The sequence below is a fragment of the Strix aluco genome, chromosome 36 (assembly GCF_031877795.1).
Source record: "Strix aluco isolate bStrAlu1 chromosome 36, bStrAlu1.hap1, whole genome shotgun sequence".
In the NCBI taxonomy this organism is placed as follows: domain Eukaryota; kingdom Metazoa; phylum Chordata; class Aves; order Strigiformes; family Strigidae; genus Strix; species Strix aluco.
In genome coordinates, this window is record NC_133966.1 from 997541 (window position 1) to 1011780 (window position 14240).

The window sequence follows — 14240 nt, forward strand, 5'->3', positions numbered from 1 at the left end:
CTAACTTACTTAACGGTACCTATATATACACATGCATGCACATAACAAAATGGACAAACATACAGAAACAAAGGTGTTTGGATTCAGTGGAATGAACACAGAACAGACATACACACACAGAAACAAGGGTACGTACCCACACACACACACACACACACACACACAGAGTAAAGAGAAGCTAGCTCAAAGAAAATTTCCCTCTTGAGTTTAGAGCAAATACTCACAATGCCTTGGCATTCCTCAACGGGCGATAATTGAGACTCAAGCGGGGGACTTCGCCCTGGCCTTCCGTCTGGAGCAGACGACACCTTAAGGGTTTGGTACCTGAGAGGCGTCCCAGCTCAGGGGAGATGCTGGTCACAGGCCCACTGCGATCCAGGAGAGCTCAAAGGGTCTCCCTGGTGGTCGCCATTTATAGGGTCCAAGATAATTGACTTTTGTCAAATGCCTTCTGGTGCCTTCCAGCAGTTACAAAAGAATTTGATTAATGTGTGACTCTGTTATTGTTCCCATTTGACCACATCCCAGGCACAGGTGTGCCAGGCCCTGAGGAGTTGATGGGCCATTTTAACCATTTCCGAGCAATCGGGAGGGGCAGGAGCCAGGCTCGTTAACATTGTCAGTCCTTATCTCCACAGACTGGTGTATAGCTCGGGGGATGTGGGTGGAATCGCACCTAGCACCAAGCAGCCCAACAAAGAGGGGCGGGGGGGGGGGTAAGGATTGCACCACCACACATTCAAGGCTTTTGCAGCAGTGTAAACCAAGTATGGGAGGATGACCAGCCACTGAAACATCAGCTTGTGCTTGGATGATTAGAACCATAATCCTCAGCAGTAAGGAGAGAGAGGAAGACAGGGGACACCCAAGTATCACTTCACATTGGCCACAAAGAAAATGGCAAATCAATTACATTTCCACAGCCACGTGGTTGGTTCCAGGATGTAAAGACAAATCTGCAGCAGATGAAGTTTCAGAAGGCACATTAGGTTACCAGCAAACTCATGAGTATAAGGACAGGAGGTACAGTTCCTTGCCTTAACCTTTTTAAGTAAGACTCAGTTTTATGCATCTTTCTGCCATCCCACCACCATATACTCACTTCAATTTACTGGAGTCTTTGTCAGTTGAAGACTGAGATGATTTTGTTTCTTTTTCTGATTTCTTTTTCTTCCCATAAATCTTCTTCTCCACTGCCCTCTAACAAGAAGGGAAAAAAAAAAAAAAAGAAAAAAAATGACTCAGGTTTTAAAAGCTCATGTAAAGTACAGACCAAGAAGCTTGATCGATTCTGATTAAAAAAAAGAAAAGATATGATATATGAATTGACAAAGGGGGAACACAGAGCACAGCACATATGGATTTCAGGCTCACTGACAAGTATCCTAAAATGACATTTTATCTACTTTTGCTTAGATAGATTAATTATTTTGTAGTGACGGGGATGCAACTGCTAAACCTCTTGTTGCTAATAGTAATCAAAATTAAGGCACTTCCATTGCTGAAAATAAGCATTTCATCTTTCTGGATGAACTTTTTTCTCCTCACTCAGTCTGAATCATACAGACAGGTATTCAGATTCCTCCTGGGAAAGTCATGAACTGCAAGCAATTGTGTTTTGTGATACACCTTGTCAGAGGGAAGGAAAAAACTGCCTTCACAGGAGAGTTAGATCACTCAGCTTGCCCAGATGTGCTGGGGTTTTTGGTTTTATTAACAAGAATCTGATATAGGTGAAATTTTAAACAGTCTGTTAAAATCACTGCCATTATCTTCTAGAAGAACAAGAATCATTAAGGCAGAGAGCTAATAAATAATACTTTTTAATTGCACTCCGTAGATCTTAAAACACAAAGCGTGCAAATCATCACCTCACCTGAATTAAAAACTTCAAAATAATTTGCTACAAGCCAAGCAAATGTGAAAGAAACTGCACTGATCAGTCAGCATCACCCCCAGTGTGCCCGGTGGTGGCCAGGAGCATTCCAGGCCTTGCTGTCTCCCTCCCGAGAGCACACCCAGGTTTACGTCACCGTGATGGAGCTCAGTGGGTTGTGCCGGGCACAGCGTCTCCCTCTGGCAGTGTGCTCAGGGCAAGGCTCCAGCACCTCGATCATGGCCTGGAACTGTTTCTTCATTGCCGCAGAAGATGTCTGACAGCTGGACCTGGCCTCGCTGGCCACCATGAAGCCCGAGCCTCCAAGGACACTGATGCACCACGACAGCGACAGATTTACTGCCTTCTCTACCTTTCTCCCGCTGCTCTACAAGAGGGGAACTGCCAGGGTCTCTCAAGATTATTCACCAGTTCCCTGCTCTTCTCAATTCTCCCCCACAGTTACAGGAAGTTTAGAAAATTACAAGACTAAACAAAACCCATGTGGGAACCAAGGGTATTCACCCCCACCTGCTAAGCCACCTGCTCTGTGAGGAGAACCAAAAAGGTGTGCAGGCCCTGGCATACCCCCAGGGAACACCCACTCACCATAGGGCTGCAGCCAACTCTCTGTGCACCTGAACCACTGGCTGGAGGGACATTCACAGCCCCCTTTGGGAGGGAGCTTCCCAAAAACCACCAGTCAGCAGCGGCCACCTCAGCTAAAGGACTGTCTTGTCATTCAGGGGAAAGCAACTCTTACAGCTGAAGGACTCTGCAGAGGGCTCTCTGCGAAGCCCCTCGCTGGACACATTAACATTGCAGCTGGCACCACAGCAGCTCCAGGGACAACCAGAGATGTTTGCTGCGTAGTTATCCAAGCGCTGAGATCCAAAGCAGATCCACTATCAGTGACCCTGGCTCAGTTCACAGTCTGCATTGATGGAAAAGTAAAAGGGGGCTGCTGCTCTCACCCCTAGTAGTAACACAGTTGGCACCTGCAGAATTCATTTATCTTTGTGTAAGCAACCAATCATGAATGTTTCATGGAAAGAAATGACTTCACCCAGGAAAAGACTACACTGCTCAGACTGAGGTTGCACGGCGAAAGGCAGCAGAAGGTGCCCACGTGGACAGAACTGAAAACCACAGATGGGGGTGGACTGGGTGGGTTCTCCCTCTGGACACCCCCACAAACTGCAGGCAAGATGCTCTCCCACAACAGACATTAGATGGGTAGCGCAGATGGCTGCAGAGTCTGGGAGGTGCTGCAGATACTGTGCTGCTTTGAAAGGGGTTGCAGGGGGAAGGGGCACCGCAGCCCTCCAAAGCTCTGCTTGGGTTGAAAGCCAGAGAAACCCACAGATGCTACCAGGGAGCTGGCCAGCCACATGCTGACACAGCCTGCTGCCAAAAGCTCCTCCAACATAAGAGGGGTTTTGTTGTCTGAGAAAACTAGTACTCCAAGAAAACACATCAAAAAATGTGTTAAAACACCAAAGCATTTGTTAGCTTGCAGGGCTTTTCATTTGCTTAGCAGGGGATTTGTGATCAACAGGAAACACCTGTGGACAGGTGTGATAGGCATTCTCTTTAGAAGTCTGATAACACCTTTAGAGAAGGAGCGTAATAGATCCACTCCCAAGCTGTGAAGCAGAAATGAACTCTACACGGGTGTTTTTCAACCACCACCTTGGTCCTTGTACAAACCCACCTCCACCTCCACCTCTCACCTTCCTCTTTCGAAGGGACTTGTCAGGAGTGTCTGTGGTTTTCCTCTCCAGGTCCCGCTTCCTCGCACCAGGCTTCCCTTTGGATTTGACTTTTGTCTTGTCCCTGGCAGACTGGTCTCTGCCCTCAAGGGGTCCAGGGTCACTCTCCACCTTCAGGCCTCCCTTGGGCCCCTCATGCACTGGGGGAACACCCGCAGTTTGCCTGGGTGAGGGCTCCTGGACAGGAGACTTCTGGCAGTTGTCTTTGATCAGGAGATGAACGTCCTGAGGAGCCACGGCTGCTTGGTCCGAGCTCTCGTGCTGAGGCTCCCTCGGCTCAGTGCACTGCTGGGAGGAGTTGCTGCTGAGGCCCTGCCCCTGCTCCTTGCCCTCCTCACATCCATCCCCAGGGGCGATTTTGCTGAGAATCTCTGTTGGCGCTGCTGGTGGGTTTCACCTTGGTGAGCCAGTTGCTGAGCTGCCACTTATTAGAAGGTGGTGGGTCAGGCTGCAGACAAAAAGAGAAAGGAAGGATGCAAGACTGATGCCTTTATGGGCTGTATCCATCCTAGCACAGCTAACCAGAGCCCAGTAAATTTTCCACTTACTGTTAAAAGATCTTGAAAGTGAAAGACCATGAGACAGCGGGGCTGTGCTAGTGTGTGCACATCAACACTTAGTTCAGAAACACGGGATCAATCAAATGTGTTGCACAGCACTCCTGGATCCCTGCGAGCCCTAGCTGTCACTCAGTAAGAGACCAGTCTACATGGAAGCTTCATCTTGGTTTGCCACTAATCAACATCGTTCCACTATCAGACAACATATAAAAAAAGCAGCAATTGTAAAAACAGATGAGGTGCTGTCCTCACCATGCTTTTGGAAAATTACCTGCACACAGCACTGCTTTCGAACTGGACAAGGAGCTGTGCCAGCTATCACATCTCACTGAAGTGTGACAGGTGGCCCATCAGGCTCCTGTGGTTTAAGCAAAAGAAATTGTATGACTGACACATCAAGCCCCGCCTACACAACCTAGCACTCACTTCCCTCTGGGTCAAGCAAGGCATGAGGCATGGCCAAGGTCTGAAGGCCTCTGGAGTCAACGGTCAGATAACATAATGTGGTTGCTACAAGCCCTGCCTAATCTAGCAGTAGTCTGACAAGCTACGAGAGAAGCAAACCCAACTAATCCTAAAACAGACAACAGAAGCTGCAAATCCAGGGCATGACTCTCTGGGGTCTGTTCTGAAAAGATCACATATATGTCAGCATCACTCAAATGTGTAGCTCATTATTTGGGCACCATCCGAGCACAGTTTTGCTCCCACCCTCAACGTTCATCCCCAGTCACAACTCTCACTTCTGAGAAGAGACACAACTCTTCCCCTAAAAGAGAAAACCTAGCCCATGCAAGGTTTTCCAAGACCAATTAATTCCTTCTGCTGCGATTTCTTCTCTATCCAGACTCAACTTGCTACAGAACATGAGCATAAACAAGACATACACATCTTCTGCTGTCTTTGAGAGAGTCAATCTAGCAACCTGGTTTAAAAAGTAGTTTGGTTTTAGCATGGGTTTGTAAGTAAAATTAAACCACAAATTCCATTCGACTTTTCAGATGACACAGATCTGCTTTATTTTCATTAGAATTTTAACTTAGTAGCCATTGAAGCACTGAAGGGCATTTTTGTTTGGTCAAACACTATAGAAACATGGCCAAAAGACTTAGTAAACCTTGGTTTATAATGTAGGTATCTATCAGACAGTGGCATAGTCTGATCCTTTTCCAGCCCTTCTAGACCATCGGCTATCTTGTTTGTAATCTACACCATAGTACAGGTTTTCATCAGGTTTTCCAAACACATAGGAGAGTAAGAGACTTCTTTTTTAAAAAATAAAAAATAAAATAAAAAAAAAATTATTGCCTATAGGTTTTAAAGTCTGTGCTTTTGCATGTTACAAACTGACAATAAACAAATGGGCCACGTGCACTAACTTGTTCCTTGAGCACCATGGATGAACAGTTTGGCCGTCTCCAAGGCTTTGAGCATGGGGGGTGGCTTTAGGTGGGGATGTGGGAGAACGACGGCAACCGGTGGGGTGGTAAGCACTAAGCCCCAGCAGAAACAAGGAGAGATGCTGTGGGGCAAGGAGGGGGCCCTCGTCTTCAAAATCCCCTTTGTTGGGTGTGAAGAAGAACCAATGCTTGGCTCTGCCTGTGGCCTCCTCTGATTGGATGCTCTTGGAGCAGACAAGGAGCTTTTGGCAGCTCACCGCCCTTTTATACCAAAGCGGAGGTGAACCCACCGCCCCGCAGCTCCAGACCTTCATGGGAAGCCCCAGCAGTGTTGGGGATGGACCCCAGCAGTGGCATCCCCAGGTCCTGCAGGTCACCCGGGGATGCTGGGCTGGAAGAGCCCGTCAGCAGTGCCTGTGCCCGAGGGCCGGGCACGGGGCTCTCTGGGATGCCACCAGCTCTCCAAAAGGGGTCAGCTCTCCCCGGGGACACGGGCACAGCGGAGGTGGCCCCGCAGACCCTCCCCAGCCCGCTCCTCTCTGCTCTCTCCTCCAGACCCCCCTGCTTTTGATGATGAAGACCATGGCCTTGTCCTCACCCGGGAAGACATCAAGAAGCAGGGGCTGCTCCTGATCGAAACCAACAAGAAACGTGGCAAGAAGTAGCAGTTGCTCCATGCACGAGAGCTTTGGATGCCCCCGACCACCCGTTTTACCCTTTTTCTTAACACAGCAGGTGTTCTTAGGCTTAATACAGCAGGTCTTTGTCATTCCTCCCCAGCCTACAGTAGAGCTGGACTGGGAGCTCCTCGGTCACTTCTATCAGCCAGAACGCAGCGGGGTCAACCCCTGAGGGGAGCTGAGCTGGGTTTGGAGGCAGCCCCATCCCCCTGCCCCTTGCCCAGCTGCTCTCCCCACAGAGCTGGGGATGGGCTGGGCTGGGCTCAGCTTTCCCAGACAGAGCAGAGCTGGGGGCAGGCTGGCTTTCTCCCCCTTGGTCCTTCCTGGGACCTCTGCCCCCCCAGACAGCTCTGGGAGCCCCGTGGGCTGGTGTCTGCCCGAGGCAGCTCTGGGGAAACGTGGGGCAGGGCCTGAGACCTGGACAGGTACCGGATCTCAGGGGGGGCATCTTCATGTGCGTGCGTGGGAGTGGAAGGGCAGAGCCTGCCTTGGAAAGGGAGAGCCAAAGTGGAGGTGAAGCCCCTCGCCTGGGCTGTCTGACCTGGCGTGGGCCCTTCATGCCTCTTCCCTCCCCTGCTCCCTGCATGCACATTGTGTGACTCGTCCCCCTGAACTCCGAGTGAGCGTTGGGGACAACCTCTGGGCTGCAGGGAGGTGCCTGGAGGGAAGGGCTGACCCAAGATGCCCCAGGCCAGCAGAGGATGCTGCAGCAAGCCTTTGGCTCCAGGATGGGATCCCCAGCCCTGCCGATGGCTCACAGACACCCAACCGTGGAGGCCGCGGCATCTCCTCTGCAAAGGCAGAGACCCGGGGGCGCTGCTGGTTCCCAAGTGCAGCCAACGCTGAGGGCTGCTGCCAGGGACCTGTGGTCCCAGCTGGAGACCCCGGAGAGTGGCACCTCCTCCAGCTCCACAGGGGCCATCAGCATCAGAGTGAGCTTTCCCTGACCTTCCGACTTGGTCCCTGTGCTTCGTGCTGACATCGCTTGGGACATCACCACGGGGGCAGGAACAGCTCTTTCTGCCAAGCCTCTCGGCAGACTGGCAGGTCACCCCAAATGTTCGTGGTGGGTTTTGTGTGACTGCAGGTGTGGGGATGACAGTGCCCAAATACAGAACAACTTGTGTGTTTTAAAGGAAGCTCCAGAAAAAGCATCACATGCCAGTGAATGCATCTAACGGAGCTTCCCCGATTCGACAGCCATCTAGGCGGACTCTTCTGCAGTTAAAGAGCAGCCCAGAATTACACCCCCCCACCTCCCAGCCCTGTCCCCTTCTCACGTGCCCACCACAACTAGACTGTGGCTCAGGGATCTGCCCAGCCATGGCAGTAGAAACCTGAACATACTCTGCACACCGGGGGCCAAGCAGACAGCAGGGGTGGGTGGTGCTGGGCCACTCTGACGCTGCCCATGCTCAGCACACCCAGGGTTTGAAGAACCTCAGCCAGGCCACGCTGGGCAGGCTGTGCTCAAAGAGGTGCCGTTAAGAAACAAAACACCTGCCCAGCACCCCCCTTCCTGCTGACCGGCCATCTCTGCTGGTGGTGTGCAGGGCCTCCAGGCTGATGGGGAGATCGGTGCCCCCCAGGCTCTTGGTGCCCCCCTGGCACCCCGGGGCAACACTCTTGCAGGGACTGACCAGAAACTGTGGAAAATCTGCCCGTCCAGGGGCTTTTGTCCAAGCCCTCCACCCCGCGCAGCAGCCGCGGGCACATTCCGGCGCAGGGTGTGAGCGGCCGTGCCCGGGGCTGGTGCTCGGTCCCATCCCGGGGAGATGCTGCCCGCAGCTCCGGCGCAGCCCCGCGCCGACGGGCCCCGTGAGTGGGACAGGGAGCGGCCGGGCCGAGGGGCTCGGGGAGCGCGGCGGGGCTCGGGGAGGGCGCTCGGTGCTCCGCGGGGCCGCCGGGGCGGGAGGGCGGCGGGCAGCGGCGGGCAGAGCGGGCAGGGACGGGCAGAGCGGGCAGCGCCGCTTCAGCACCCTGGAGAGCGCCCGGCGGCAGCGGCGCGGGGACCGTGCGCGGACGCGCCCCCGCCCGCGGAGTCCCGGCCCCGCCCGGAGCCGAGACACGGCCACGGCCACGCGCGACCGGCCCCGGGAGACGCAGCCGCCACCCCCCGCCGCAGGCGCAGCGGCACAGGCGCGCAGGGGCGGGGGCACACGGGCACCGGGGCCGGGCGGGCGCAGAGCCCCGCGCAGTGACAGCGCGTGCGCACGCACCCGCGCAGGCGCACACTGAGACACGCGCGCACACGCAGGCACAGGGGCGCGACCCCCGTGGGCGCGGCAACACCTGAACCCCGACGCCGACACCCCCACAGACCCCACACGGCCCCGCGCCCCACTCGCGCCGTCGCACACGCACCTTCTCACCTGCCGCAGCCCCCGTCCGCGCTCCCACAGCCCCCCCCGCGCAGGCACAGTCCCGCGCGGACACCCAGCGACCCCCTGACACAGTCACACCCGCGCACACACACCCGGACCGCGCGTGCTCCCGCCCCCCGACACCGGACACACACGCCCGCGGGAGGGGCGGCCGGCGCGGGGGGGGGGCGCGGGGCGGGGCGGCGAGGGGTGGGGCGGGGCAGCTGCCGGCCGCGGGGCGGGGGGGGGCGGGCGCCTGCGCGGGGGGAGCTGGCCCCGCCCACGCAGCCCGTCCCGGCGTGCCCCGGCGCCGCGGCCCCGAGGCGGGGGAGTAGCGGCCGGCCCCGCCCGAGCTGGCGGCAGACAGGGACAGCCCGGACCGCTCCGGGGCTCCTTCGGCGCCTCCCGCCCCACGGTCAGGCTGCGCTCGCGTCCGTCGGGGGGGGGGCGGCTGGTCCGTGCGCGGGCGCGGGGGGGCGCGGAGCGACGCGCGGGGCCGACCCCGGGCGGCGGCAGCTCGCGGGGCTCGCGCGGCCCCGCCGCTTCCCCCGGAGCCGGCGCCGGGCTCCGCGCCGAGGGGGCCCGTGTGAGCGGGGCCCGCGCCCGCCCTCGGGGCCGCTCCGGGCAGCGCCCGCCCGCGGCTGCGCGCTGGGGACGCGCCTCCTCCGCCGCGCTCGGTCGGGCCGCGGGTCCGTTCCCGCAGAGGCCGCTGCCGGCTGCGCGCTCCGCTCGCCGCGGCTCGGTGTCCGCGCTGAAGCGCTCGGCGCTGCGCGGGGCCGCCGTGGGGCCTCGGTGCGGCGCCGCTGGAGGGACCGCGCGGGGCCGGCGGGGCTGGGGGCGGCCGCTTGGTCCCTGCTCTTGCAGCAGTGCCACCCGGGAACTGGGGGGTGTGATACTCGTTTTAAAAATCTCAGTAAAATTGGGAACCTCGTGTCCAAGAGAAGTATAAAAATGATGCACAAATCCAAACAGCCTGTCCAGCCCTTAAACGGGACTAAGGCAAAGCAACGTCTGGTCAGGCCCTGAGAGAGTCACAACTTCAGATAAACTCACACCCAGAGGTGGGGAATCATTTCCAAAGCTCTGTTATGTCTGTTTGTTATCAGCGTTATTTTTAATCAGCTAAAGTGCCAGCTAATTGTCCATTCGCTTCTTGGGACAAGCAAATTTTATATATATGTGTGGCTTTAATAATATCCTGTGCAAGATATTCCCAAGGCAGCTGTGTGTTTTGTAATACAAACATAAAGGCAAAAGATCTCTTGGAAGGAGGAGCCACAGTCAGAGCGTCTCCCCCCGTGGAAATCTCCGCATTGCTTGGGTCACGAGGCAGCTGATCTCTCTCTGTGCAATGACAGTACAATTGACCTCAGACTTTCCGTTGGCATTCTGAAGGCAATGAGAATCAGGCCTTTACCTTTAATCCTGAGTTAAGTCTCTAGATTATTCCACGTGGCATAGCAGGAGTTTGTTAAACCTCCGGTTGTGTCAATGAGTCTTCTGTAGCTCAGCATCGTAAAGCTCCTTGCAGGACAGGTATGATTATTCAGAAGGTGTATAATTCCTTAGCCTGCACACCCAGGGAGCATTAGTACAGTCTTTCATACAGGCCTGCAATAATTGTTCTATCCAGTCTGGGAACTGGTGATGCCATGCAAATTCATTTTGTCTTATGTTCAGGATTTCAACTAATATATTGGCTTATGTGGGGTTTGGATTTATCTGGACTCTTGGAGATTCATTTGCTTTTCGTATAGAAAGGCAGATTTAGTTCATAAGTGTATCTTTCTGTTAAAAACCTGGGGCAGTAACAAGGTGGCGGTGTGAAAGTTGTCTTGGCGATATAGAACATGACAATCTGTCCTTAGCCCAGGATGGGAAGGGCTGTTGGTCAGGCCTGTGACCTGCTGAAGTCAGGCCTGCGATACTTTTTAGGTTTTATCAAGTTTTCCGTTGAAAACTACTTGTGAAAATATACTTTCAAATGTATTAGTTTACTCTGTCTAAACAAAATAAGATTAATGTAAAACATTAATGTCAATTCACACATTAATATTAATCTGTGAGCGGTCACTTTTCTCGTTACTGTTTCTTTTTTTCCTGATGTTTACATCAGGTGAGAAGAAATCTTTGTTCACAAAATAGTTTGTGTTAATCATTGTTTACCGCTGCCCCAAGAAATGCAGCGTAAACTGCATCCGTAAACTGAAACAAAAATTTTGGAGATGGTAAAACCGGCTTCAAACTGCAAATAGTAAAAAGATGGCATAAAGCCGTGGATTCAAAAGGGGACTGGACTGGCAGTGCTGAGGTGGGGTTGTTGTGCCAGCTCCTGCATCTTGGGGGTCTGCACAGTGACAGAAACAACTGGTGTGACTCTAACTGGGTCATTTAAGTTTCAATTAACGTTAATTCTCTCATCTTACATAATAAATGTAATTAAAATATATAAATGCGCATTTTAAACCCATTGGAAGGCTATATTACAATGTATTTATGGTGGGGCTTTTCTGTCTGTCTTTAGCACTTGCAATATTACTCGTTAAAGGGTAATTCAGGTTCATTTGCTGGTTTAAAACCAAGAAGTGGAGTGAAAATTAGGAAAAGATACAGTGCAATAAGATTATTTTTTCCCCCCAGATTGCTTAGTGGACTACTCTAGCTGTCAGAGTCGTGAAATACGTGCCCTAACTGCAATTTCAGGTGAGATGTTTGTGGTCCCGTTGCTGGCACTGACACGTGTAGACACGTGCTGCTCGCACCTTGTTTGTGAGCCAGGTGTGTGCTGGTGTGAGCGCCGCAGGTTGGTTGCCCTGGGCTGTGTAGGGCAGCCTGCCTGTTGGAGCACAGCGCTGTGCTCTTCCCTCTCACACACTGTTGTTTGTTCTCAAGAAAACGAGAATTTGGCCTAGAGAGAAGTGATGCTGCGTGTTGTGCTCTTGTCCCAGCCCTGAGCTGGGTGGAGCCCAGAGCTGTGCCTTAAGGACAGGCTTAACCAGCCTGACTGAACTGAGACATGGACCCCACCTAGCCTGCCAAACCACATGGTGGGGTTTGTTCACTTTTCTGAGATAAATTCCATCCTGGGGAGAGATTCCTGCATTGGTTTCTGCCGTGTGAGCCCTACTGCTCACAGGTTTTGTTGAATTGTTCCCTGCTGACGTTTTCCTCATGATTTGTACCACTCTTTCACAGTATTGGCCGTGGATCAGAATCGAACTTCAGAACCATTTTAAGAGGCATATTTTTATTTTAACATATTTTTTCACTTTTTTAAGTTGGAGATACTGAATATTTGAGATCTATCTTAAGTAATACTTCCCTATACATTACTTAACACCACCACTGACTGTGGCTTACTGCAGAACATCCTATATCAGATACAGCACTTTCATAAACTAATAGAATTGATATGCAGGGTCATATTATGCATAGTAGCATCTTCTCTTTATGTTATTTCAGGAAAGGGAGAACAGTCATTTAGGAAAAAAGCCAACAAAGTCTTACAGCTTTATGGCTTGATTTTTTTTCTTGCCCCTTTCACCCCCTCAATCGACATAATCAGAATTTTGCCCATGGCATTTCTGAGTGGTGATTTTTCATATGACAGCAATAAGGGTGTTTTCCTTCCGTTTGACTTTATTTTTGACATGGGCTACAAGCCTTAGTGGTTTCCTCAATACAAATACAAGTTTGATAAATTTCAACGGATATTTCATAGTATGTAATCATGGTGATGTTCATGTATGCCTTTTATCTCAATTTCTCAAAAAAATATGCACTTGCAAACATGAATAAAAATTTTCTTTTGTACAAAGGGCTTTACCTGAAGTCCTCAAAGTTCTTGGAATTAATGCTTTACCTTAATACAGCAGGTGAAAATTTATTCTGCCAGCCCTCTTGTGATAAGCATTCTTCTCTTCAGTAACTGGCAGTAGGAGTCCCTGTTTTATGTGAAACCACATTCTTTATCGATTTTGCACCACTCTTTTTCCTCAAATTCTGAAGAATTGTAACTGCCAGAACTTTCCAGACTGATTGATGGTTATTTTTAGCCCAGATTGCCATGAGAACTTGTAGTTTGATATTTCTGTCTCCTATGGAATCCTGTTTACATACAGTAACACTTCGTTTTTATTACACCCAGAATACAGAAGCCGTTGGCTCTTACCCTGTTGTGGGTGGGCTGTTTCAGTATTCTCCAAGGTGTTACGTGGCCACTTTGGTCATGTTTATTCCACAGTACTTGGAAAATGGAGATTGTTTCACTACACATTTTCTTTTCTCGTTGCTCCGTGTTTCGATTTGCCTGTTGTGTGCTTTGGGCAGGAGGGGTCAGCACTGGTTGCTCCAGAGGGTTGGATGAGGTCTGATTTTGTTGCACAGTTCACTGTCCCAAGGCACCTTTGTACCTTTCCATTTGTCTTGTGGGGCACACAGCTTAGTTAATTGTCTCTTTCTTAGTGATCTCCGTTCAATTTACAGTGTTAATTTTTCTCCTGAACGTCCTACATTTGCTTCTCGAGTCTTAACCCAGCTCTTCAACTCTTTCCAGGGATGTTCCGAATCTTTGGGGATTTGTGTAGTTTATCTAAATTTTATTGCCCTCAGCCTCATAAAAATGGATCTTCCTGGCAGACGCTGATGGATGTGTTGTACTTTGGGTTGTTTGCCGCAGTATGTCAGTTCCATGGTGTTTTTACTTAACCTCCGGTCTCCTCCAGAAGCTTTGGCTTCTCCATAGAGCACCTGCTTGTAGCTACAGTCCAAAGAGGATGGATTTTTTTATGTGACAAATTCAAGGTGTTTCACTGAAACCTCATACTAAGTCTTGAGTCTTCTGAGCATCTTTTCCCAGATGCAAATTTCAGTTTCTCTCTTACCTGATGATGGTTAATCTTTCTACTGTTGAAAAACCTGGCTTTCATCTTTAGGTAATATTCACATTGCTCTACATTGTAGATCTTCTTTTAAACAGTGTAGAAAAATATAACCAGAGTGTAGTATTCTTCATCATTTCCAGCAGCTTTGTGTTTTCTTTCCTTTTCTTGAGTTAAATGAAAACTATGAAAAATGTCAGAAGCTTCTGAAGGTGGGTTTTGGGGGCTGTGACCTCACTGACATTTTATGGGAAAAAAACCTACTTTGAAATTGTTTGATGTTCTCCTTGCACTATAGAAAGCACCGAGCTCTATCAGAGTGGTGGAATTAAGTATGACACTAAGAGAATAATAAATGTCAAGTAAAAATGAGCTCAGGTGTTGCTTAGCTCAAACAGAAGGCACAGATAAGAAAACCTGAAGCTGTCTGGTAAAACTAATAGGAAAAACCTTTTCTAAAAGATGCCGCTAAAATTCCCGAGAACAAAAGTCAGTGAAAAGCTGGTTATCAAGTGTCTGTTGTGTCAGACGTGTCAGATGTCACTTCAGTGCCAAAAGGAAGAAGCTCACAACTGGGTGTTTTAGCAGCATCGATGGGGTTTGGGCATGAAGACAGACTGTGCTAAACCTGCATCAGGGCTGCGGAGTTCATGGCTGCTGTACGGACATCGCTGTGCCAAGTAGCTCTGCCCATCGCTGACAGCTTTGT

At 51.3% G+C, this 14240-nt stretch overlaps 1 protein-coding gene across 1 annotated transcript in view; it reads right to left on the reverse strand.

Moving 5' to 3' along the window:
* LOC141917291 (AF4/FMR2 family member 1-like) overlaps positions 1–14240 on the reverse strand; it is a 28127-nt gene that overhangs the window by 13209 nt on the left and 678 nt on the right. Inside the window, 12 exon segments of the mRNA XM_074810396.1 lie at positions 1103–1200; positions 2034–2264; positions 2486–2610; positions 3591–4041; positions 4043–4096; positions 8133–8158; positions 8508–8735; positions 9287–9531; positions 10818–10856; positions 11139–11218; positions 12823–12960; positions 13311–13410. Coding sequence (XP_074666497.1) covers positions 1103–1200; positions 2034–2264; positions 2486–2610; positions 3591–4041; positions 4043–4096; positions 8133–8158; positions 8508–8735; positions 9287–9531; positions 10818–10856; positions 11139–11218; positions 12823–12960; positions 13311–13410 — 1815 coding nt within the window.